The sequence below is a fragment of the Piliocolobus tephrosceles genome, chromosome 4, assembly GCF_002776525.5.
Source record: "Piliocolobus tephrosceles isolate RC106 chromosome 4, ASM277652v3, whole genome shotgun sequence".
Lineage (NCBI taxonomy): Eukaryota > Metazoa > Chordata > Mammalia > Primates > Cercopithecidae > Piliocolobus > Piliocolobus tephrosceles.
Genome location: NC_045437.1, coordinates 1,018,469 through 1,042,748, shown reverse-complemented (window position 1 = coordinate 1,042,748; position 24,280 = coordinate 1,018,469). Strand labels below are relative to the sequence as shown.

The 24,280-nt window shown below is 58.7% G+C and overlaps 2 protein-coding genes across 3 annotated transcripts in view; one reads left to right on the top strand and one right to left on the bottom strand.

Annotated features, from left to right (window-relative positions):
* The window catches only part of TERT (telomerase reverse transcriptase), a 32,613-nt gene extending 23,993 nt beyond the window's left edge, over positions 1-8,620 (top strand). For both annotated transcript variants that reach the window (XM_023195040.1, XM_023195039.1), the window contains 5 exons: positions 2,194-2,320; positions 3,440-3,501; positions 6,527-6,651; positions 7,435-7,572; positions 8,121-8,620. In XM_023195040.1, the coding sequence (XP_023050808.1) occupies positions 2,194-2,320; positions 3,440-3,501; positions 6,527-6,651; positions 7,435-7,572; positions 8,121-8,224 (556 nt within the window). In that variant the 3' untranslated portion in view covers positions 8,225-8,620. The remainder of the gene's footprint in view (positions 1-2,193; positions 2,321-3,439; positions 3,502-6,526; positions 6,652-7,434; positions 7,573-8,120) is intronic.
* Positions 8,621-15,648: 7,028 nt separating this feature from the next.
* Positions 15,649-24,280, bottom strand: part of SLC6A18 (solute carrier family 6 member 18) — an 18,399-nt gene continuing 9,767 nt past the window's right edge. The window contains exons 2-10 of the mRNA XM_023195021.1: positions 23,643-23,704; positions 23,026-23,136; positions 21,923-22,035; positions 20,824-20,952; positions 18,802-18,958; positions 17,898-18,102; positions 17,272-17,431; positions 16,875-17,037; positions 15,649-15,825 (exon numbers count right to left, since the gene is read on the bottom strand). Of these exons, the coding sequence (XP_023050789.1) occupies positions 15,649-15,825; positions 16,875-17,037; positions 17,272-17,431; positions 17,898-18,102; positions 18,802-18,958; positions 20,824-20,952; positions 21,923-22,035; positions 23,026-23,136; positions 23,643-23,704 (1,277 nt within the window). The remainder of the gene's footprint in view (positions 15,826-16,874; positions 17,038-17,271; positions 17,432-17,897; positions 18,103-18,801; positions 18,959-20,823; positions 20,953-21,922; positions 22,036-23,025; positions 23,137-23,642; positions 23,705-24,280) is intronic.

Below are 24,280 nucleotides of genomic sequence, written 5' to 3'. Positions count from 1 at the left end.
GGTGAACACACGTCCTCTGTGTCTGAAGCATACAACAAAGGCTTGAAGGGCATCTGGGAGAAGAAAACAGGCAAAATGATTAAGAAAAGTGAAAAAGGAAGAGGGGTAAGATGGGAGTTTTCTTGTCCAGATTTTAGTCTCCCAAACCACAGCTCAGATGGCAGAATGTGGTGAGAACTGATGGACAGTACAATAGAACAAAACAGAAGCCCTGTCTCTCAGAAACGTGTGTTAAATGTGGCATGTGGCACAGCAGACGGAAAAGAGAGTGTGTGTGTAATTTTTTTTCTGAGAAAACTGACTGGAAGCAAATAAGTTGTGTCTTTACAACATATACCAGAGCAGATTCTAGGTAGAAGAGGAATGACATACAAACAACAGCAGCAACAGAAACAAAACAGGAGACTCAAAGGGAAGGGAGGCGAACGTTCCCTGATTTGGTGTTGGGGAAGGACAAGCAGGGAGGTGGATGAAACCAGTGGGGCAACAGGTATTGCTTTCCCTGCAGAGGAACTCAGCTTGCCTGAGCCACAGTGAAAATGGCTGTTCCCTGGAGCATTTGTGCACACGATTTCTTTAAGGCGCCCTGTGAGGTCCTGCACATTCATCCTCTCACTTTGTTCTCCTAACCACCTGAGAGGCAGATGAAGAAAGCCTCCAGGGGGGCACCCAGCTGGCAAGGGGCGTGTGTGATTGCAGCCTGGCCTCCTGCTCTGGGGCCCTTGCTGTGCCTGAGGACCCCACACAGGTCAGACCCACAGGCTCAGGGCGAGCCGGAGCCCAAGGTTGTGCTGGGGACAGCTGTGAAGGAAGAAACGGACATCTGATGCACACTTGGGAAGGTTCTACCAGCAGCATCAAAGAAAGGCGTGTGAAACTGACAACGAGACCCGTCCTTTCTGCTGGCTCCTTTTCTGGGCTTTCCAAGAGCCAGCATCAGGGTGAGGCAAGTTGGAAAGACTTTTCTGGAAAGCAGCTTGTTTGCATGGAAGTCCTTACAATGTCGTGTGTTTTCCCAGTAATTCCACTTCTGAAGTGACCAGACGTTATCACGGGTATTTACCATTTCCAGTGCTCCAGGTGGGGGGACTTGCCACAGCCAGTCACCAACCCGCCCAAATCCAGGGCTAAGCAGATACTGTGTATCACAAAACTTACTCTGCCATTAGACATGTTTTCTTTTCTTTTTTTTTTTTTTTTTTTGAGACGGAGTCTCGCTCAATCGCCCGGGCTGGAGTGCAGTGGCGCGATCTCAGCTCACTGCAAGCTCCACCTCCCAGGTTCACGCCATTCTCCTGCCTCAGCCTCCGGAGTAGCTGGGACTACAAGCGCTCGCCGCCATGCCCGGCTAATTTTTTTGCATTTTTAGTAGAGACGGGGTTTCACCGGGTTAGCCAGGATGGTCTCGATCTCTTGACCTCGTGATCCGCCCGTCTCGGCCTCCCAAAGTGCTAGGATTACAGGCTTGAGCCACCGCGCCCGGTCTAGACATGTTTTCAAAGAATTTTTGAAGAATGTTTAATGGCACAAAGCGTTTATTTCAGTGTAGCAGTGTTCAAAGCTGGATGTAGAACACGCCTCGGAGCCCGCTGTGGATGTCACGTGTGTTCGTCTTTGGACACAGATGTACACGGGCAGTGAGTGGTGGCAAGGCCCTGGAGCACGTCGGTGGGATGCCTCCATCCTGCCCCTCTGGAGATACCCTGTGTGTGCCACGTGCACTCACTGGAGCCCTGTGTAGCTGGCGCCACCTGGCTCTTCCATCCATGAGATTCAAACACAGTGAGATTCCCCATGCCCGACTCATGTTCTCCCACAAAGAAGCTGAGTCACGCCCGTGTCCACTCGAGGGACGCCCGGGAGTCAGGGCTCCACGGTTTATTATGTGTTTTTGGCCGAGTTATGTGCAGATCTCATCAGGGCAGATGATGAGTGCACACACACGGCCGTGCAAGGCTTGGATACACTCAACATCACTAGCCACGTCCTGGTGGAGTCTGGTCATGCGGGGTCCGGATGGTGTGTAGCGTTTTGAGTCCACGGAGAGAGCACCCAACTCCCTCAGGCTACAGCGCGTGCCCCCGGCAGGACAAGGAAGCAGGAGGAAGGCAGGAGGCTCTTTGGAGCAAGCTTTGCAGGAGGGGGCTGGGTGTAGGGCAGGCACCCGTGTCTGACGTCCCCCCTGTGTCTCAGCTACGCCCGGACCTCCATCAGAGCCAGTCTCACCTTCAACCGCGGCTTCAAGGCTGGGAGGAACATGCGTCGCAAACTCTTTGGGGTCTTGCGGCTGAAGTGTCACAGCCTGTTTCTGGATTTGCAGGTGAGCAGGCTGATGGTCAGCACAGAGTTCAGAGTTTGGGAGGCACGTGTGTTACTGTGTGTGCGCGCATGTGTGCGTGTGTGTGTGCGTGCCTGCAAGGCTGATGGTGACTGGCTGCACATAAGAGTGCACATGTGTACAGATGCACGTGAGCCACACGTGTGTGTACATGAAGGCATGGCAGTGTGTGCACAGGTGTGCAAGGGCACAAGTATGAATGTGCACATGCAAATGCATACCTGACGTGCATGTGTGTTCGTGTGCATTCATGTGGGATTCATGTGAGGTGCATGCGTGTGGGTGTGCGGTGTGAGTAGCATGTGTGCACATAACCTGTATCGAGGGCCCCTCATGTTCACTCCGCTAGGTCCTCAGCACCAGCGCCCCTCCTTACAGGGTGAGATGGGGTGGACCCCCACAGGAGAAGGGGTGTGGACACGGATGCCCACAGGAGAGGGGGAGTGGACGCGGATGCCCAGACGGGACAATGCCCTCACGACTGCAACTTCAGAGCCTCAGCCCACCGGGGCCTGGGACCCCGTCTCACCCTGTAAGGAGGGGTGCTGGTGCTGAGGTTCTGGTGCTGAGGTTCTGCTGCTGGTGTTCACCACCTATTGGGGTGAACATGAGGTGCCCTCGATAGAGGTTATGTGCACACATGCTACTCACACTGCACACCTACATGCATGCACCTCACGTGAATGCCACATGACTGCACACGAACACACATGCATGTCAGGTATACATTTGCGTGTACACATTCATACTTGTGCCCTTGCACACCTGTGCACACACTGCCATGCCTTCACTCCCCCTCTCCTGTGAGGGTCCACATCCACTGCTCCTCTCCTGTGGGCATCTGCGTCCACTCCCTCTCCTGGTGCCTTCCCTTCTTGGCCAAGCCTCGGGGGCAGGCAGACGACACGGAGTCCTGACTCCCCCAGGGTGGTTCACAGCTGCCGGGTGAGGGTCGGGCCGGATTTCACTGGGGAGAGGGATGGTTTCTTGTCAAAATGTTCCTCTTTCTTGTTTCATCTGAATGGATGATAAAGTAAAAAGTAAAAACTTAAAATCCCAGAGAGGTTTCTGCCGTTTCTCACTCTTTCCTGGCGATTCTAGGTGAACAGCTTCCAGACGGTGTGCACCAACATCTACAAGATCCTCCTGCTGCAGGCCTACAGGTGAGCCGCCACCAAGGGGGCGCAGGCCCAGCCTCCAGGGACCCGCCGCGCTCTGCTCGCCTCTGACCGGGGGCTACACCTGGGTTTTAGGGGCAAGGAGTGTCTTACATTTTCAATGGTGCTGCTGCCTCTGCACTGGTCTGTGTTCGCGTGGCTCTGTGCAAAGCGCCTGTTCTCCGTCTCTGGGTAGTGCTAGGAGCCAATGTGGCCCCAGGTGTCCCCGCTGTGCCTGTGCACTGACTGTGGGGCCTCATGGAGGCCAACCCAGGGCAGGAGGGGCATGGGATAAAGAGATGTTTATGGGGAGTCTTAGCAGAGGAGGCCGGGAAGGTGTCTGAACAGTAGGTGGGAGATCAGACACTGGGAGGATTTGGGGTCTCAGAGAGCAAAGAGGGCCAAGGTGGGTGCAGATGAGGGTCGCTGGCCCCACCCCCAGGAAGGTGCAGCAGAGCTGTGGCTCCCCACACAGCCCGGCCGGCACCTGTGCTCTGGGCATGGCTGTGCTCCTGGAACATTCCCTGTCATGGCTGGTCAGGGGGCCCCCCTGTCAAGAATCAACAACTTTATCACTGAAGAAAGGGCCAATCTGTGGAGGCCACAGGGCCAGCTTCTGCCTGGTGTCAGGGCAGCTGGTGGCACAAACCTCTGGGCTGTACCAAAGGGTAGTCGGGCACCACAGGCCCGGGCCTCCACCTGAGCGGGCCTCCCGAGCCACTGGGAGCCGGGTGCCAGGAGGCCGGAGCTCTCACAGGGCTGAGAATGAGTGTGAGAAGTTGTGTTACCCAGGGCCGAGGCTGCGCGAGTTACTGTGCACGCTTGATGTGAAATGAGGTCGTCTATCGTGGGAACCCAGCAAGGGTTCACGGGAGAGATTTTCCGTTACAAGGTCACCCCACGAAGGTGTTTTTTGACCCGAGTGCTTGTGCCTTCGTGCTCTGGCAGGGAGGGCAGAGCCGCAGCTGTGAGTTACCGCCTTTGTGCTGGCTCCAGAGGCTTGGGACCAGGCTCTCTGTTCCAGGGTGCATCCGGCTCAGGCCGCCCTCCTCTCTGTCTCCTCTCTCTGCCTCGAGTCTTCCCTTGTTTGCATCTCCCTGACGTGTGCCTGGGCCCTCATGCAAGCCGCTTGACTCCTTTCTGGAAACCCTTGGAGTGTGCTGGAGACAGGCGCCGCTGAGGACGGGAGGTGTCTGACACCGTGGTCGACCCCAGGGTCCAGCTGGCGTGCTTGGGGCCTCCTTGGGCCATGATGAGGTCAGAAGAGTTTTCCCAGGCATGGGCCATGTGGCCTGCCACCTGCTCCTCCCGTATTCAGCTCAGCCTTGTCCTCATTTCCCCACCAGGGTCCCTGGCTCCGAGGAGCTCCCGTAGAGGGCCTGGGCTCGGGCACGGTGGCTGAGTTTTCCCACCCAGGTGGGGGCCCTTGGGTAGTCGCTTGATTGGGTAGCCCTGAGGAGGCAGAGGTGCGATGAGCCACGGGCCATTTCTAAACACGGAGCCAGGCATGTGGAAGGCCCAGGAACCCCCTTCCCTCGAGGCAGGAGTGGGAGAATGGAGAGCTGGGCCCCAATTTCACAGCAGCCAGGCTGTAGCAGGCGAGGCTACGGTCATCTGTGTGGCACTGGGGGCGGGACCTGACTCCAATCCGCTGGGGCTCAGCCTTCCCGCCCCTGCTGGCCACGCCTCCACACGGGCGGGGGGCGGATGCCCTCACCTCTAGCAGGTGGCTTTTTCTCCCTTTGGAAGAGGGCCCTTCACCCATGCTAGGTATTTCTCTGCTGGGTCAGGAGTGCGACCCTGTGGCAACCCCAGTACCTTAGGCGTATTTGTTTATTTAAAAAACATTCTGGGCCTGGCTTCCCTCGTTGCTACATGGGGAGAAGACGTCCCACCTCAGCAGAGTTACTGAGAGGCTGAAACCCGAGTGCTGGCTTCACTGGTGTGGTCTCAGGTCATTCCAGAAGGGGGCTCTGGCAGTCGGTGAGACCAGGTACACAGGTGTCCTGATCACACACACATGTGGGCACATGTGCACCTGTGCTGTTTCATGGTGGCCAGGTCCGTGCACACCTGCCCCAAAGTCCCAGGAAGCTGAGAGGCCAAAGAGGGAGGCTGACAGGGCTGGCACGGTGGCTCACACCTGTAGTCCCAGCACTTTGGGAGGCCGAGGTGAGAGGATCGCTGGAGCCCAGGAGTTTAAGGCGAGCCTTGGCAACGTAGTAGGACCCCATCTCTATGAAAAATAAAAACAAAAATTAGCTGAGTGTGGTGGAGTGTGCCTGTAGTTCCAGTACTTGGGAGGCTGAAGTGGGAGGATGGCTTGAGCCCAGGAGGTGGGGGTTGCAGTGAGCTGAGATCACCCCACTGTACTGCAGCCTGGGTGACAGAGTGAGACCCCATCTCAGCAGCAGAAAAGACTGACAAATGCAGTTTCTTGGAAAGAAACATTTAGTAAGGACTTCACCTACGCACAGAAGCCAAGTCGGTGTCTCGGTGGCAGTGAGATGAGACGATGGGTCCCCGCACCATCTCCTCAGACCCAGGGTTTATGCACCACAGGGGTGGGGTGGCTCAGAAGGGATGCACAGGACGTTGATCCACGATGACATCAAGGTTGTTTCACGAAGGGCGGGATTTACGGTAAGTACCTTCTGGTACACAAGGAACAGTGGATAAACTGGAAACCTTACAGGGCTTCCCAGAACAGGAGCTAATCAGAAGCCAGCATGGCAGGTTAGCATCCAGGATGGAGCTGCTTCAGCCTCCACATGTGTATGCGTTCATACAGACGGTGCACAGAAACGTGCAGTGTACCTTAGCACGCACACAGACACGCAGGTACTTGCACACACAAGCACACACACACAGACATGCATGCATGCATCCGTGTGTGTGCACCTGTGCCCATGAGGAAACCCATGCACGTGCCTTCATGCATGCACACACGCACCGGCAGGCCCATGCCCACACCGGTGAGCGCCGTCTAATTAGGAGGCCATTCCTCTGACGATGTCCGCCATCCCCTCAGGTTCCACGCATGTGTGCTGCAGCTCCCATTTCATCAGCAAGTTTGGAAGAACCCCGCGTTTTTCCTGCGTGTCATCTCTGACACGGCCTCCCTCTGCTACTCCATCCTGAAAGCCAAGAACGCAGGTATGCACAGGTGCCTGGCCTCAGTGGCAGCAGTGCCTGCCTGCTGGTGTTAGTGTGTCAGGAGACTGAGTGAATCCGGGCTTAGGACATTCTCACCCCTTTTCGCATCGGGAAGTAGTTTAACCCGACCACCGGCAGGCTCGTCTGCCCGCCCTCTCGTGGGGTGAGCAGAGCACCCGATGGAAGGGACAGGAGCTGCCTGGGAACTGCCGTCCTTCCTACCTTGCTCTGCCTCGGGAAGTGCCGGGAGGGCTGGTCTCTCCTGCTTGCCCCATGGTGGGGCTCGGGGGGCCTGGCCTCTCCTGTTTGCCCTGTGGTGGGATTGGGCTGTCTCCTGTCTATGGCACTTAGGGCCCCTGTGCAAACCCAGGCCAAGGGCTTAGGAGGAGGCTGGGCCCAGGCTACCCCACCCCTCTCAGGAGCAGAGGCCGTGCGTCCCCACCACAGAGCCCCGGGCTGTCCTCTGCTCCGCGGTCACCATCCTCTGCCTCTGGACACTTCGTCCAGCGTCAGGGAGGTTTCTGATCCGTCTGAAATTCAAGCCACGTCGAACCTGCCGTCCTGAGCTTCAGAGCTTCTACTTTCTGTTATTTCTGTGTTGTGAAAATTTCACTTGGAGAAGCTGAAGGAAACATTTCAGTAGTGACTCCTGCGGTACTTGGGCCGGGGCAGCTGGAGATGGAGCCGCCCCGCAGACCGTCGGGTGTGCGCAGCTTTCCCGTGTCTCCTGGGAGGGGAGCTGGGCTGGGCCTGTGGAATCCTCAGCCTCTGTTTGTCCCCCAGGGATGTCACTGGGGGCCAAGGGCGCCACCGGCCCTCTGCCCTCCGAGGCCGTGCAGTGGCTGTGCCACCAAGCCTTCCTGCTCAAGCTGACTCAACACCGCGTCACCTACGTGCCACTCCTGGGGTCACTCAGGACAGGCAAGTGTGGGTGGCGGCCAGTGCGGGCCCACCTGCCCAGACACCATCCTCGAACGCCCTTTGCAGGGCGAGCAGCCTCAGATGCTGCTGAAATGCAGATGCCCCGGGCCTGGCCTTGGGGCTGGAGCCATGCTGGCGGCCATGTGTGATTAAATGACCATGTCCCTAGGCCATGGAGCCTGGCAGGGTCCACGACTTCCTGAACCCCTGCCTCCCATCCCAGGGCGGATGGCTCCCCACCCTTGGGAACCTTCTGACTCCTGACCTGTGTCCTCTCACAGCCTCTGCCCTGGCTGCTGCCCTGATACCCCCGTGGGGTCCTGAGCTCCTGGGGCCTTTAAGTTCTCTCCCCGCCCTGCCGCCCCAGCATCACCGGGCTGCCTGTCTGCTCGCCCTGGTGGAGGGGTGTCTGTCCCTTCCCTGAGGTTCCCGCCACCCAAGGCCACGAGGTGCAGGCCCTGCCTGCCCGGCCGCCCACATGTCCCAGGAGGGCTGGAAGATGCCTCCTCTGGCCTCTTCTGGAACAGAGTCTGATTTTGGCCCTGCAGCCCAGATGCAGCTGAGTCGGAAGCTCCCGGGGACGACGCTGGCTGCCCTGGAGGCCGCAGCTAACCCGGCACTGCCCTCAGACTTCAAGACCATCCTGGACTGATGGCCACCCGCCCACAGCCGGGCCTAGAGTGGACACCAGCAGCCCTGTCACACAGTGCTCTACATCCCAGGGAGGGAGGGGCGGCCCACACCCAGGCCCGCACCGCTGGGAGTCTGAGGCCTGAGTGTCTGGCCGAGGCCTGCATGTCCGGCTGAAGGCTGAGTGTCCAGCACACCTGCCGTCCTCACTTCCCCACAGGCTGGCACTCAGCTCCACCCCAGGGCCAGCTCCTCCTCGCCAGGAGCCTGGCTTCCACTCCCCACACGGGATCCGTCCTTCCCCAGACTTGCCGTTCGCCACCCCGCACCCTGACCTCCTTTGCCCTCCACCCCCACCGTGCCGGTAGAGACCCTGAGAAGGAGCCTGGGAGCTCTGGGAATTTGGAGTGACCAAAGGTGTGCCCTGTTCACAGGCGAGAACCCTGCCCCTGGATGGGGGTCCCCGTGGACCACACTGGGGGGCTGTGGGAGTAAAATCCTCAATATACGCGTTTTTCAGTTTTGAAAAAAAGCCTCATGTTTGAATCCTAATGTGCACTGCATAGACTCCACTGTATGCGATTACAGAAGCGTATGAGTGAATGGCATGGTGGTCAGTGCAGGCCTGTGGCCTGGCTGGGTCCGGGAGGTTTCTGATGCTGCGAGGCAGGAGGGGAAGGAGGGTCGGGGGTAGACGGTGGGAGCCCCTACCCTGGAAGAGGGACAGTCAGTCCAGGCCCAAAGGACGACAGGGATGATGGGGACCCAGCTTGGGTGGCGATGATGCGGGGGCCTGGCTTGGGCGGAGGGGATAATGGAGGGCCCAGTTGGGGTGGCGGGGATGATGGGGGGACCCGTCGGGGGGGGGGGGATGATGGGGGGACCCGTCTGGGCGGTGGGGATGATGGGGAAACCTGGCTGGGCCCCCTCCTCCCCTGCCTCCCACCTGCAGCGGTGGATCTGGACGTGCTTCCCTGGTGCACATCCTCCGGGCCATCAGCATTCATGGAAGTGGGGGGCAGGAGCATGACACCATCCTGTATAAAATCCAGGATTCCTCCTCCGGAGCCCCCCAACTCAGGTTGAAAGTCATGTTCCCCCTCTGGCCGTTCTCTTCAGAGTGGACCAGGCGATTCTGATCTCCGCAGGGTGGGTAGGGTGGGGCAGTGGACACACGAGTCTTCAAGGTGGGGCTGGTGATGGTGGCCCGTCCTCTTATCTTATCTCCCAGTCTCATCTCTCATCCTCTTATCTCCCAGTCTCATCCAGACTTACCTCCCAGGGCGGGCGCCAGGCACGCAGTGGAGCTGGACGCACGTCCTTCAGCAGACAGAAGGAACTGGAAGGACTGCAGAGAACGGGAGGGGCAGCTCAGAGGGACACAATCTTGCGGTGAAGAAACAGCCCCTCCTCGGAAGTTGGCTTGGGCCACATGACACCGAGGGCCCAGCGTGAGCAACTCCGGAGTCTTCCAGCAGGTCCCTGGTGGGGCCTTATGGTATGGCCAGGGCCTACTGAGTGCACCTTGGACAGGGCTTCTGGTGTGAGTGCAGCCCAGACGTGCCTGGTGTCGAGGTTGGGGCTTATGGCTGCTGGATATGGCCTCATTTATTGCTGCTGCTTCGGAGAGTGTCTGAGTGACCGAGCCTAATGTGTTTATGGTGGGCCCAAGTCCACAGACTGTGTCGTAAATGCACACTGGTGCCCGGAGCCCCCATCTAGGAACTGTGACAAGGAGGGGCCCTTGGCAGCCGGCCTGGGGGTGCCTTTGCCCTGCAAACCGGAAGGGAGTGGAGTGGCCCCGGGTGCCATGGGCGGATGACCTCAGTGGGAGGTTGGACAGAACAGGGTGGGGACTCCTGGGAGCAGAGGCCGCTGCTCAGGCACACCTAGGTTTGAATCACAGACCAACAGGTCAGGCCATTGTTCAGTTATCCATTTTCTACAAAGCTCCAGAATCCTGTTTCTCCAGGTGCTTTTTGTTGAAATTTTACTCAGAATTACTTGTATTTTTTGCTAAAGTATTAGACCCTTGAAAAAGGTATTTGCTTTGATATGGCTTAACTCACTAAGCACCTACTTTTTGATTTGTCTCTTTTTACTTATTAATTATTATTATTAGAGATGGAGTCTACTTTGTCACCCAGGTGGTAGTGCAGTGGCACAATCATGGCTTGCTGTAGCCACACACCCCCAGGCTCAAGTGATCCTCCCGCCTCAGCTTCCTAAAGTGCTGGGATTGCAGGTGTGAGCGACTGCCCTTGCCTGGCACTTTGAAAAACCACTATGTAAGGTCAGGCACGGTGGCTCACACCTGCCATCCCAGTAGTTTGGGAAGCCGAGGCAGAAGGATTGTCTGAGGCCAAGAGTTTGAGACCAGCATGGATAACATAGAGAAACCCCATCTCTACAACAAATACAAAAAGTTAGCCAGGCGTGGTGTCCAGCATCTGTAGTCCCAGCTGCTCGGGAGGCCACGTGGGAGGATCGCTTGAGCCTGGAAAGTCGTGGCTGTAGTGAGCTGTGATTGTACCATTGCACTCCAGCCTGGGTGACAGAGTGAGACCCTGTCTCAAAAAAAAAGAAGAAGGAGAAGAGGAGGTAGAAAAGGAAGAAGGAGAAAAGGAAGAAGGAGAGGAGGAGGAAGAAAGAAAAGGAGAAGAGGAGGTGCTGGGTAGACTGTCAAACCTCAGGGCAAAATGAAAATAATGAAGTTTTAAAAGGAAAGAAAAACCCCAGCTCTTTTGACTTTCTTAGGCCTGAACTTCATCTCAAGCAGCTTCCTTCCACAGACAAGCGTGTATGGAGCAAGTGAGTTCCAAGCAGAAAGGGAAGAGAAGCAGGCAAGGATGGAGGCTGTGGGTGATGCCATCCAGGACCCCTAAAAGGGAGTGGTTATTTTCCTGTGTCAGCCCCACGCTCCTGCCAGTCCTGCACCTGCTGTAACCCTCAATGTGGATTGGTGCCAGGTGCTCCCCTGGGAAGGGGGCTTGCCAATCCTTGGTGGGTTTCAGAGGCCCCAGGTGTTTGTGGTAGGCAGAATGACCGCCCCTCCCCAAAGCTGCCCACGTCCTTCTCCTGGGACCTGTGAATGTGTCACCTGCATGGCAGAGGCTGGTGGAGGCTGCAGGTGGAGTCACGGCTACCAGTCAGCCAATCTTAAGGTCATCCTGGATTATCTGGTATGCCTGATGTGACCACAAGGGTCCCTAGAAGTGAGAGAGGGAGGCAGGGAAGAGTCAGAGAGGGGACGTGAGAAAGACCACTGACCACTGATGGCTTTGAGATGGAGGAAGGGGCCCCCAGCCAAGGAATGGGGGCAGCCACTCCATGCTGGAAAAGCAAGCAATCCTCCCCCATCCTGAGGGCACACAGCCCTGCCCACGCCTCGATTTCAGGCCAGCGGGACCCATTTCAGCTTTCCAGCCTCCAGAGCTGTAAGATAATTTGTTTGTGTGAGGCCACTAAGCTGCAGTGATTTGTTACAGCAGCACATGGAATACCAGTACAGGGAAATGAACACAGGGACCGTTCTCAGAATGAGACTCCCGGCCCACTCCTGGGGGTCGTGTGGGACAGCTCAGGTGGACTTGCTGCCGAGAGGGAGAGAGAAACAGAGTGGGGCTTCCAGCCTCCCTGCGTACTGGTCACCTGGCGTCATGATGAAATGTGCATGCTGGGACAGCAGAGCTCCTGTGCCCGTCCAGCTCCAATGGCCAAGGCTACTGGCGGGTCCTCACACTGACGGGCAGGGATGGAGCCTCTTCACCCTGGATCCAGCTTTGACTACAGCCCCTGGCGAGTGCAGGTCCCCCAGGTTTGTGGAGCCTGGTGTTGGACATTCTGCTGTGGCCTGCAGGAGGGTAGGACAGGTCTCCAAGGTGCCATCCGGATGCAAAAGTTCCATGGTCCCATTTCTGCAGCCCCGGAGAGCGAGTATCACGACAGGCCTGGGCCTCACCTCAACCTCATTCAGGCATGAAAGGACTGAGTCTTGCAGGAGGGGGACTGGCTGGCTTTCTCCTCTCTGACATGGCACAAAGCCCTGGGCTCGCCACCTGGAGTTGTGTGTCCCCAGCCCCCCGTGTGGACGGGAGACTCATGCTCCCTGGCCATGGCAGTGGGGTCCTCTGTCAGGTCCCAGTACCACCCTTGGTGGAAGGGGCTGCTTCCCTTGGAGCCGGGTGGGTGAGTCCTGGGGCAGCTCCAGTGCTGGCTGCACCCTCCATGACCTCCCGCCTCACTTCTCCTTCTGCTCTTAGTCCTTCACGCGTCCTCCCCTGGTTCTTGGTGACCTCAGACTCTCCCCTGCCAATGAGCCCCATCAGGCTTTTGAAAACTGGACCCTGAATCTTGTTTTCCCATCAGGTGCTCCCTGACTTCTCCGTGCCTGGCAAAGCAGCCCTGGGTTCACCCTCTGCCAGGAACCAGCTCACGGGACAGCCTGTCCTCATGTGACCACCACAGTCATGGGAGCTGTGTCCATCTCTGGGGTCGGCTAACCTCATCTGCAACTGGCTTTATTTCCAGTTCAACATGCGGCCCCTGGAAGGGGACAGCCCCTGTGGCTACAGATCCTGTATTCCAACCACTTCCAGTCAGGTGATAGGAGCATTTTGTTCCTGTCCCGACACTAGCCAGTCTGAGAGACCCGCCCCTGGAATGTTTTTCCCAAAAGGGTGGAGGACAAGTTGAAGGAGCTGAGTGTGGGGCGTGGCCATGCAGGGTCAGCCCATCCAATTCTGCTCTCACCGCCTGGCCCTTGTCCCCGCTCCCTGGATGGTGCTCGGGTACCTCCGCAGCCCATGAGGCCTCAACCCCTGGCCCTGAACGACCCTGGCAATGTGATGGGACAGACGCACCTCTGCCACCCTTTGGGGCACCCATCTGTCCACCCATCATCACCTGTTGGGCCACCTCTGTCCCTCCTCCTTTCTGCCCATTTTTATCCATGGCCGCATCAGGCACATGGGTGGAGTGGCATTTCCTGGCTGCCCACCTAAGCATGTCCCAACCCCACAGCCGGGGGACCTGCCCACCTAAGCGTGTCCTGAACCCACCCATGGAGCGGTGGGGAACTGCCCACCCAAGCACGTCCTGAGCCCACAGCGGTGGGGAGGGGGAAGCTACCCACCTAAGCATGTGCTGAGCCCACGGGGCGGGGCGGGGTGGGGGGAGCTACCCACCTAAGCGTGTCCTGAGCCCACAGCAGGGCGGGGGGAGCTGCCCACCTAAGCGTGTCCTGAGCCCACGTCAGGGGAGCTGCCCACCTAAGTGTGTCCTGAGCTCACGGCAGGGGATGCTGCTGCTTCAGCTCCCCCTATACAGAGTGCTGGGCAGAGCACTCTGCCAGTTAGGATGTGCTACACCCAAAAGTCTGATCCAGGATGGGAGCAAGGGGCACCTGCTCACATCCTGGTTATTTTCTAAGTATGGTATTAATGCAAAATGTGAGCTCGGCTAAGTCTGAGTGGCTTGTCAGCACCCTGCTGCCCACAGCTGCTGGTTTTTCTTGTCCGGGTCAATGAAGAACTTGCAGGCTCTATGGTGAGTGGGGGGAGGTGTCCCAAGAGCTGCCTTTGGGGACACATGCCCCTTGCAGTGTTGGCTTCTGAGCAGGTTGCTCCACCTTCTGCATGTATGAGTTGTTGACACCATGGAACACAGCTGTTGCTTTGGCTTCTGGAGGCTTTCCTTTGGGGAACCACCCCCTCTCCACCCCACCCTCCAGGCTCTGTAATCACTCTTCCCTGCAATTTGATGTCTAGACTCTGAAGGGGGAGCATCTCACCTAGATCATGAACCAAAAGGATTTTGGAATGGTCACGGAGACGCCCTACTTAAAAAAGCTGAACAGTGCGGGCAGAGAGTCCCATGGATCCTGTGAACTCCTGGGTCCAGTAGGGCCTGAAGCCCACCCTGGACTTGGCCGGTTCTGAGAGCTGGTGAAGGACATTCGGTTTGAGTTTGTTTGTGTCAGTTACAACAGAAAAGGCTGACTGGTAGACCCAAGGCATGGAGTTGCGGCAAGATTGTGAAGTTGAACTGGGGGATGTCAGACTGTCCTCTGCAGCAGCCCCATCTCACAGTGGACTGACTCCCTTTGTGACATGTTCGTCCTCACATGCCCCGGCCTCACCACGGGTGTGGGGAGCATCACAAGTGCAGGACGGAGGGACGCAGTGCAGCTCCCCCCGCTGTGGCCTTGGGACACGCTTAGGTGGGCAGCACCCCCCGCCGTGGGCTCAGGACGTGCTTAGGTGGGGTGCACTGGCGTTAACTGCATGTTTAGCACTCAGTTTATCTGCAGGTGGGTAGAGGTGCACATGCTTTTGTTTACTCTGGACCTGGGCTGGCCGTGGGCAAGGACGGGTTCCCAACAAGAATGCTGTAATGGACGCTGGGAACCGCGGCGGCACCTTGTTGCCGGGATTTTTCAGCACCACGGACAGTGCTGCCTGGCCGGGAGCTCTTTTCAAAGGGGGGAGCAGGTGCCTTGGGTCTTCACAGGGCCTCTCCAGGAGGCAGAAAGCCAGGACCTGCGGGGCCTCCCTCCATGTGGCGAGTCAGAGACCTGATCCCTGGCTCCTGGTGCTTTTGCGGAGGAAGGAGGGGAGGAAAAAAGATGGGGAGGAAAGGGGGGAGGAGGGAGGAGGGAACACAGGGAGAGGGAAGAGGGAAGCAGGCGTGTGGCACGTGGAGCCGGGGTACTCCGGAGCAGGGCGGGCTGGACGGGGGCTGCACAGTGCGCTTGGCACCTGTGGCGCGGGTGACTGCCCCACGTGAGCGAGCTCCTGCCTGTTGCCCCTCTGCCCTGGGACAGCAGTAGCCTTTTGGTACCTCCCTAATACAATTCAACAGTTTGGGAAAATAAAAGTGGCAACCTACAGTGTTTCTCAGAAATGTTAGGAAGGGTCAACTAGACCACAGACTCCAGACCCCAGACCCCCGCTCCCAGGCTGGAGGGAGCATCTGTCCTGGGTACCCTGCCGCCTGCGAGCTGTAGGGGGACAGTCCGCCCAGGACCTGGAGCCGGGGTGCAGGCGGCCTCCTGAGCTACCTGGGCGGCCACTGTTCCCCAGAGACCAGTCAGGCTAGGTTCAGAGGCTGTGAGACTGGGAGCCCCGCACCTGCGAAGATCCCGGAGCCAGCCCAGCCAAGTGCAGGGCCCCCAACTGCTGCAGGATGCCCAGGCCGCCGGCTCACCAGGGATGCCGGGGCCCTGCAAGACCTCCCTCAGGGCAGGCCCCAAGCAGCAGCGCTGGGGGCTAGGGCTGCAGCCCTGCCCGGGCGCCGGGAAAGCAGTAACCATGCTTACACAGCGGTATCAAGGTGTATTGGGCGGTGTCGCTGGTGTATTGGGGGGGGCCCTGTGGGCGGGGCCCCGCCCCACCCACCACCAGACCCGTCCATGCAGGCCCCGCTCCCGTCCCACTCCTGGCGGCTTCAGCTCATGTCCGTGTCCAGGCGCGCGTCTCTGTCCCTCCACGTTCGTCTCTGCCGGGTGAGCAGCTGGGCCAGCGCGACCCCCGGGACCCACAGCAAGGGCAGCAAGGACAGCAGCGCGCAGGCGGCGAGCACCCAGCCTGGGTAGAGCTTCTCCTGGCGTGCGGGGAACAGCTCCTGTGGGACCACAGCCTCATTAGGTGATGCCGGCCACCCTGGGCCGTGAGGCTGACCCCCGCTCCTCAATCCAAGGGGCAAGAGCCACCTGCCCACCCGGACTTGGATGGGAATGGAAAAGGCACAGCCAGAGCAGTGGCCAGGACTTGTGGCCGCTCCCCACGGTTCCCCTGGGCCGGGAGTTTGGGAACCTGGGCTGAGCTTCTCTTGGGGCTGGGGACTCCCCAAGGTAGGCCTAGGTATCGTGTTCTGGAACCAGAGGGGCTACATGGCCTCAACCCACTGGGCATTGTTGGAGGCCGTGTCCCCAGCTTTCTCCCCTGTACACTGGTGGCACCACCCACCTGGCTGCAGGTACCATGGAAATTCTTCAGAAATACATGGTCACTCCTCCTTCACCTGCCCTTGGTGTTCAGCTAGGGAGGGACTTTCCGAGACACGTTCGGAGAGGAGTGGCATGGAGAGGTTTTGAGCGGCCACCAGTGGGGACTTAGGGTATGTCAGGGGCTGGCACTGCTCAGAGCCTCTGAGGCATTTTCAGAGTGTGGCTGGCACTCCGATCCCTCCTCAGGAGGCTCTTGTGTGGCAATGGCCTCAGCCAAACTGACCCACTGGGTGGCAGTAGGGGTCTGCGCAGGACCTGTCGTCACAGACGAGGAATGGGCAGTTGTCCAGCTACCCATCCCCACGCCACATGGGCAGGACACAGGCAGGGAGGGTGAAGCCACATCCCCAAGAAGGAGCTCCAGGGCCCTGTGGGGTCCCTGGGCTCTGGGCACTGCTCAGGTCCTCACTCCACTGACCAGGCACTTGCCCACAGTCACCCTGATCCCATTTCTGATCCCAGCGGGCACTCAGGGACGCCGCACAAAGCCCGTCCTGTTCACATCCCCGGCTTCCCAGTTTGCCGGGCAGAAGTGACCACGCCACCTTGTCACTGGGACATGAATGTGCACCGCATGGGTCATCGGGCACTGGATGGCACCATGGAGGCCAGACTGAGCCCGAGGGGTCCCAGGACTCCCCAGGTTCCCGCTGGAAGGACCTACGTATTTGGGGTTCCAGGCCCTGTAGCTCAGTGGCTTCTGGGACAGGAGGGTGATGTAAGCCACGAAGATGGTCAGCAGCAGCAGAGGACTGACCACCCTCCAGGTCAGCCGCCAGTAGGGGCTGGGCCGCCTCCCGGTCATCCATGCAATGTCATCGCAGAACCTGCACCAGATGCTGGGCTCAGGCTCCACATGGCCTGTGGAAGGTCCACACACTCCAAGCCGAGGACCAGACCCTAACTGGCGTCCAGCCTACACCCTCTGGTGCCTCAGCAGCCTCCCTAGGGCAGAACATTCTCGGCGGTCTGGGCAGTTGCGGGTTGCGCCTGTGCCCGGCACCCATTCCCCTTCCCACCCTGGTGGATCCCAAAGGAGCACGCGTAGGGCAGCAGCTCACCGTTTCATTCCGTAAACATAAGCGACACCCACAACCTCGAGGAAGGCCAAGATGAGCAGGTTCAGGGAAGCGGCAACATTGTCGAAAATCTCCAGCCAGTAGTTCCCAGACTGCAGCGTGAAGCAGGTGGCGAAGAGGAAGCAGGCCAGGCAGACCAGCCCTGGGGCAGCGGGAGAGGGGTGTGGGGGGTAAGGGGAGGGGGGGTGGAAGTGTGGGGAGGGTCAGGAGGAAGCCAGTCCGGCAGAACTGCCCTGGGACAGACAGCGGGGAGGGCCAGGGCACCCGGGCTGGAGCCTTCTCTCGGCTTCCCACCCTCCATCCCTGCCCTCCCCAGTCTCTTTCCGGTACTGTGCTCAAGGAGCAGGAAGGACCTGCTTCCCTGCTCCGGATGGGGGATTTGGCCTCTGGGGCCGTGGGGGAGGGGCAGCCCTGACCCTCCCTCGACCCTCAGACCCTCAGCTCTCCCGTGATGGCTGTCGGCGAGGAGCAGCCTGGCTCAGACTTCCCCTGAACTCAGGCTTGGCCCCTTGTGCTCTCCATCCAGGAGGGGCGTCTGGACAGCAGGTGGGAGTGGACGGCCGGATGCTGGGGACGGGTCCTCCAGGGCTGCCGAGCTGTGCACTCACCAGTCAGGGCCTCCTTGGGGACCCATCTGGGCAGGACCCCCACGTCCAGCATGGGTGTGATGACCGCCTCCATGCTCCCGAACATGGTCGATAGCCCCAAGGTGAACAGCATCCCGAAGAAGAGCACGGCCCACGCAGGAGCCCCCGGCATGTGGAGGACGGCCTCCGTGAAGAGGATGAAGGCCAGGCCCGGGCCCGAGGCACTCTGCAACACACGGAGCCCCAGGCTTCAGGCCACGCACACACGCACTGCACCACACGCACACGCCTGCCTGCAGAACGCACACACTGTCTCCCAGGCTGAGGGCATGAGTGCACGTCGCCCCTCCTCGTGTGGGGCTGAGATGGCTCAGGGCTGGCCCTGCCTTCTGGGAGACCAGGCTGCAGGTGATCTCTGCAGGGGAGGGTCCTTCCCCTTTAATAACCCACACCCACAGCAGGCAGCTGGGCCTGGAACCCAGGGCCTTTTATGCCTTGGGTCAGGCACCCTGAGATGCATCCCACACCTGCCTCCTGGCTGTGCACCCCTGCCTGGTGCCCCCAGGTCCAGGCATCCACTGGCCTTGAGTGTGGCTGGACTCCAGCCATGCCCTGGCACTGTGACCCTCATGCTGGTCACCCCCTTTCCTGGGGTCTGAGCACCAGCAGTGCCCACTCTTTCAGGTCAGCCCAACCCCCAAGACTGCTGGGTACAGTGTCTGCAAGACACAGCTGCCTCCAGGGCTTCGGGCTTTCCAGGAGGCCTGGCAACCTGAGACAAAGACAGACTGGGGTCCTCAGTTCACAGGCCCTGGCCCTGGGTCTGTGGGAATTGTCTGCAGCCTTGGCAGTGGGGCACAGCCAGTACGGCCCTGGTGCTCCTGTGGACGCCCCCACCTGTTTACCCCAGTGGGTGTGCAGGTACCTTATCCAGAAAATCTTCCAGGCGGCAGACCTTTAGGGGGAGCTGGGCTACCCTCTTGGGCCAGGTGGCATTCAGGTGCATGAGGACGGCCAGGTAGTCATCCCTGGAGATGCTCTGCTCTGGGAAGTCAAACTCATTGATGAGGCTGAGGATGTTTCTGTGGGGACAGAGGGGATGGCCCCAGTTCCCAAACACATCCAGAGAAACCCTTGGTCGGTGCTGGGAAGAACAGTGTCCCTGGGAGGGCTGGGCCCCTCCTGCCCCTGTTGGGACCGTGTGGATGCCTCTGGCCCCGGTTGGGATCATGTGGACACCTCCAGCCCCTGTTGGGATCACGTGGGCCCCTGTGCTGTAACAGGGCGGCACTGGTAGGGGCACGGTTTACTCCATGCACACTGCTGGGTTGGGGGAGAAGCTGTTCTCTACCCCCCTGGGCTTGGAAGGGGAGCACTCCCCCATGGGTGCAAAGAGGGTGGAGGTAGTGGCAGCTTCCTCACCTCGAGGGTGGGACCTGATTCGCCCTGAGGGGCCGCCCTGCAGGCAAGGACCTGGGCTTCTGAAGGTTTGCTGCGATGACTTCAGCCCACCCGCCTGCCCTTCTGTCTCCACTGCCAAAGGCTCATTCTGTCCTCAGGGCTTAAGGTTCAAACACAGTCCCCCAAGGGCAGGGCACGTCTATACCAGCAAACACCTTTTTGGGGCTCCAGCTGTTTCTAGAACAATCCTGAAGATAGAGGCCTCCCTCCCCTCATTCCAGCCCCATGTGGCATGCGAGGCTGGCTTGGGCTGTACGGCGCAGGCTGTTGTGCACACAGCTGGTCCTTACCTGCCTGCTCACTAAGATGTGCTTGTAACCCCAAGTCAATATTTGTGCACTTTTGTGGTTATTTGTGACATTCAAAGAGTGAACAGAACTCAGAGTCGTCGCCATGCACCTCCCCGGCTGGGGCTGAACAAAGCCCAGCTCTGCCTTCTTGACCCAGCTTATCCTGTAAATCACTCTCCTCCCTGACCTGGCTTGTCCTGTAAACCACTGTCCTTTCCGTGGCCCGCAAGTGCCATGTTTTCCACTTCTGTGTGCGTTTTCTTGGTGGCGTTCCTGTTGAAAAGCACCGTCGGGTGCAGTGCTGACGTGCTGCCCTGCTCCCGACCGCAGGAGGCTGGGGTTGGAACACGGAGTTACAGCAGCACTGTGGACACTCAGGGCCAGTCACTATCGGGGTGGGGCCGTCCTAGACACTGTAGGGTGCTGTGTGGCATCCTCGGCCTCCACCCACTGGGAGCCAGGCACACCCCTCACACAAGTGTGGCCAACCAAAACTGTCTCCACATGCTGCCAGACATCCCCTGGTGGGGTCAGAGTCACTCCATGTTGTAGGGACATGCTCTCTGGCCAGTGGGTTCTCAAGGACCCGCCTGAAGGTAGTTCACAAGCAAGTCAGGTGCCCTGAGAAGGCCGTGGGTCTGATGAGGCAGCTGTCTGTGCAGGGTACACCCTAACTGCATCAGCGGCCTGGGACCACCACAGGAAACGACGAGCAGCGGTGCCTCAAACCACAGGAATTCAGCCTCTCCCGTTCTGGAGAACTGTGGCGTCTGAAATCCCCGTGTGGCCCCCCCCAAGCCTGCACAGGAGACTCCTCCCGCCTCTTCCAGATTCTGCACCTTCAGGCGTCCCTAGGCCGTGGCCACAGTGCTGCGACCGCTGCCTCTGTCTTCACGTGGCCTCCTCCTCTGTGTCTGTCTCCTCTTCTTATAAGGACACCGGTTATTGGATTTAGGGCCTACCCTACTCCAGGGGGACCAATCCTACTTAATTACATCTGCAAAGACCCTTTTCCAACCAGGTCACATTCTGAAGGTTTGGGTGGAAGTGACCTTCTGGGGACACCATTCCCTCCACACCCCTAGAGAAATGAAAAGTGCCCACGCCACCCTTCCTCACGCCGTGGGAGTCTCAGTGCGGCAGGCACCTGCCTGGCGGCCGTGCCCCACAGAGCCTGGCGTGACCCCTGTGCTCACCTGTCCAGGCAGTGGCCGTGGTCATTGGTTGCCTTGAACCCCAGGACGGAGAAGACAGCGATGGACGCGTACAGCGAGGTCATGCTGTTGACCAGGGCAATGACCACCGCATCCTTCTGGCAGTCATTCCTGGGCACAAATGCACGCTCGTCACGGGCTTTGCAGGCGGTAACTGGGCCTCACCCAGGGGAGGAAGTGAGGAGGGGGCTTCCCTCCTTGGCCCTCTCTCCCACCTGGGATGCCCCTTCTCTGAACCAGGGGCTGCTGCTGCCAGTCCTGGAGTCTCAGGATGGCCTCGGACCCCTCCCTACAGTCTCCTCCAGCAGCCCCAGCTCAAGGCTGCTAAGGGTCTGAAACCCCTTCACACCCCCACCAAGGCCTTTGGGCCCACAGGGAGCTGAGAGGCAGGGCATTCGTGGAGGGTCTGAAATGTAGACGTTTTGGAAAATCATCTCCAAAGGAGAAATGTACACAAGCCCAGCTCCAGTGTGAGATCAAGGAAGTAAGGTGTCAATCACAAACATTTAAAGCTTCCCTGGCATCCCAGCTGGCACTTCCTTCCCTAAAGACCACCAGCGGGCAGCACTGCCCAGGGACCAACCTGCCCCTCCCATCTCATGCAAACTGCCTGCCTCTGAAGGGGGCAGAAATCCTGGCAGCCACAGGAAATAAGGTTTGTTTCGGATTCATCACAGTGCACTGGGCTATGCATTTTATGATCTGTGGAATTGCACTTTGTAGGGTTCTGTGCATATTATGACATTGTAAAAGCAGCACCTGCTCACGTCGGCACCAAGGGGCCTTGAGTCTATTTCAGGTGACTGTCGAGGCTTTTACGGCCCCATGTGTCATGTGCATTTTGATTGGTATCATGCCCAGTCACACCCTGGTTCCTGGGTATGATTATCCAGGCTGTCTTCCTGCAGCCGGCTCCGGACGTGCTGGGAGCTGCCGCGAGGGCCCAGGCCGTGGCATGAGGTTTTTATCTCAGGTTCACACAAGGCCACCCTTGCATCCACAGTGTGATCCTGAGATCAGGAAGTGCTCGGGGCATCTCCCCAAAGCTTCTCTGGCTGGACACCTGAGCCCGACTGCCTACCTGGGCGAGTTGTAACTTGCAAAAGCGATGTGTCCTCCAAAGGCCAGGGACAGAGAGAAGAATATCTGGGTGGCGGCATCCAGCCACACCTGGGGGTTCTGCAGAATGTGCATCTGGAATGAGTAGGGAGAGCGTCTCACTCAGCAGGCAAACCACACCAGCCGGTGGCCCTGACTGTTCTAGAACGTTCCCAAGGCGGCTTTGGGGACACTCATGAGCAAGTGTGACCTGTACAGACACCAGGAACAGGGTAGGATCACGCAGGTGTGCAGGTGTGCAGGTGTGGAGTGGCAGCTCTGGACACGGCAGATGCCAGGCCCCTGTCCGGGACATGGCCGAATGAGCCGGTGGCTGTCAGGCCCGCTTGAGAGCGTAGCTGGCAGGGTTTTCGGGGCTGGAGATGGGTTTGAGCAGCTCCTGCGTGGGCATGTTTACTGTGCCCTCTCTAACCTGGCAGTTCTGGGTGATTTGAAGGCCCGAGGGCAAGGATCCCATGCACGGAGCCTGGCTTTTCTATTTCTGGGGGACCTGGGAAGGTGTCCTCTGTCTTCTGCTAGGACTCCAGGCAGCCATGCTCATACCCAGGTGCCCATTCCCACACCAACCCTTGGAAACTGCCTCAGGACAATGGGTAGGCAGTGCCGTGATCTTGGATAGTACAGAATGCTCTGGAAGCCGTGCAGGCTCCTGGAGCAGGCACTGGCTCCTGTGGCTCCCGGTGGGGTGCGTGCAGCTGGACAAGGCCCTTGGTGGTGTCAGGCCCAGAGCAGGGACATCCGGTCCCCAATCAGCCTCTCCCTGAACCCTGTCCCTCCTCCCCTGGCCCCTCACATCCATGTCCACTTGGTGTCCCACAGGTGCCAAAGTCCACCTGCCCCAGATTGAAGTCCTCCTCCAGGCTCACTCCAAACCTGACCTCTTTCCTGAGGCCCCCCTCCCCCCGTGCCATCCTGGGCCAGCCGCACCCCTGACCACCAGACAGCACAGCTGCTGGATGTGTGGCTCCTGGCCTCTCACGCTTCCAGGTAAGGAAGGGAGCTGCTGGCCACCGCCCTGAAATGTGTGTGCTGGAAGCCCTGAACTTTGATCCAAGACCCACTTACGTTGGGAGTGAACAAGTAGATTAGTCCTTTTGTGGCCCCCGGCAGGGTCAGCCCTCTGATGACAAAGATGGTCAGGACCAGGTAAGGGAACAAGGCTGTGAAGTAAATCACCTTGAAACAAAAGGTGGAGTGGTGAGACTTGAAATGGCCTCTGGTCCGTCCACAAGCCTTAGAGAAGCAGGCAGGCTCCAGACACCTCCCTAGTGGTCAGAGTAGCTGCTACTGGCATGGGATTGACCAGGATGGATTGGGGGGCACCTTGGGAGATTGTGGGGCGCAGGCTCAGGCTAAGCTCGGAGGGTTTGGGGCTCACCAGAAACAGTCACATGCACATTCGTTTACACGTTTGTGCCCTATCGAGCACTGGCCATCTGGGAGAGTCAGGCCTCCTTTGAGCACGGGGGCTGGGCCCTGAAGAGGGGTCTGAGCGGTGTCCCCTCTCTGGCCTCCCTCTCCCAAGCCACCTGCCTCCACTTGCCTCTCTCCTGGTCACGCTCGTTTCTGACTGTGTCCTTTCCCTGCTTTGGTCCCCTCTCCGGCCTCCCTCCTGTTCACTCTCAAGCTCTCAGCCCTACTGTGTGGCTGGAGTCCTCTTCCTCCCACCCTGATGCCCTCACCTGGCTGCACCTACCCTGTGACCCTTCTGCCCACATAGAGCTATTGTCCCAGCTCTCATCAGCTGTGGACAAGGGTCTGCACACGAGGTGTCCACATGGAAAAGCATCTACAAGTGGACAGTCCTCTCTCACTTTCCTTCTCAGCTCCCCCAACACAGACTGGCTACAGAATTACCCGGGATACATTTGTGTTTTTTTTTTTTTTTTTTTTTTGTTTTTTTTTGAGACAGAGTCTCACTCTCTTGCCCAGGCTGGAGTGCAGTGGCCCAATCTCGGCTGACTGCAACCTCTGCTGTCTGGGTTCAGGTGATTCTTCTGCCTCAGCCTCCAAAGTAGCTGGGATTACAGACTCCCAACACCATGACTGGCTAAGTTTTTTTTTATTTTTAGTAGACATGGAGTGTCACCATGTTGGCGAGGCTGGTCTTGAACTCCTGACCTCATGTGATCCGCCTATTTTAGCCTCCCAAAGTGCTGGGATTACAGGCGTGAGCCACTGTGCCCAGCTTGGGACGCATTTTTAAGGACCTTTATAATAGGATTATTTGGAATTTCTGGCTGGTTGCTTTGTCTCATTTAGTAATTCCAGTCCTCTCAAGCATGAAGACCCCTGCCCTCCACATAAGAAGAATGACAAC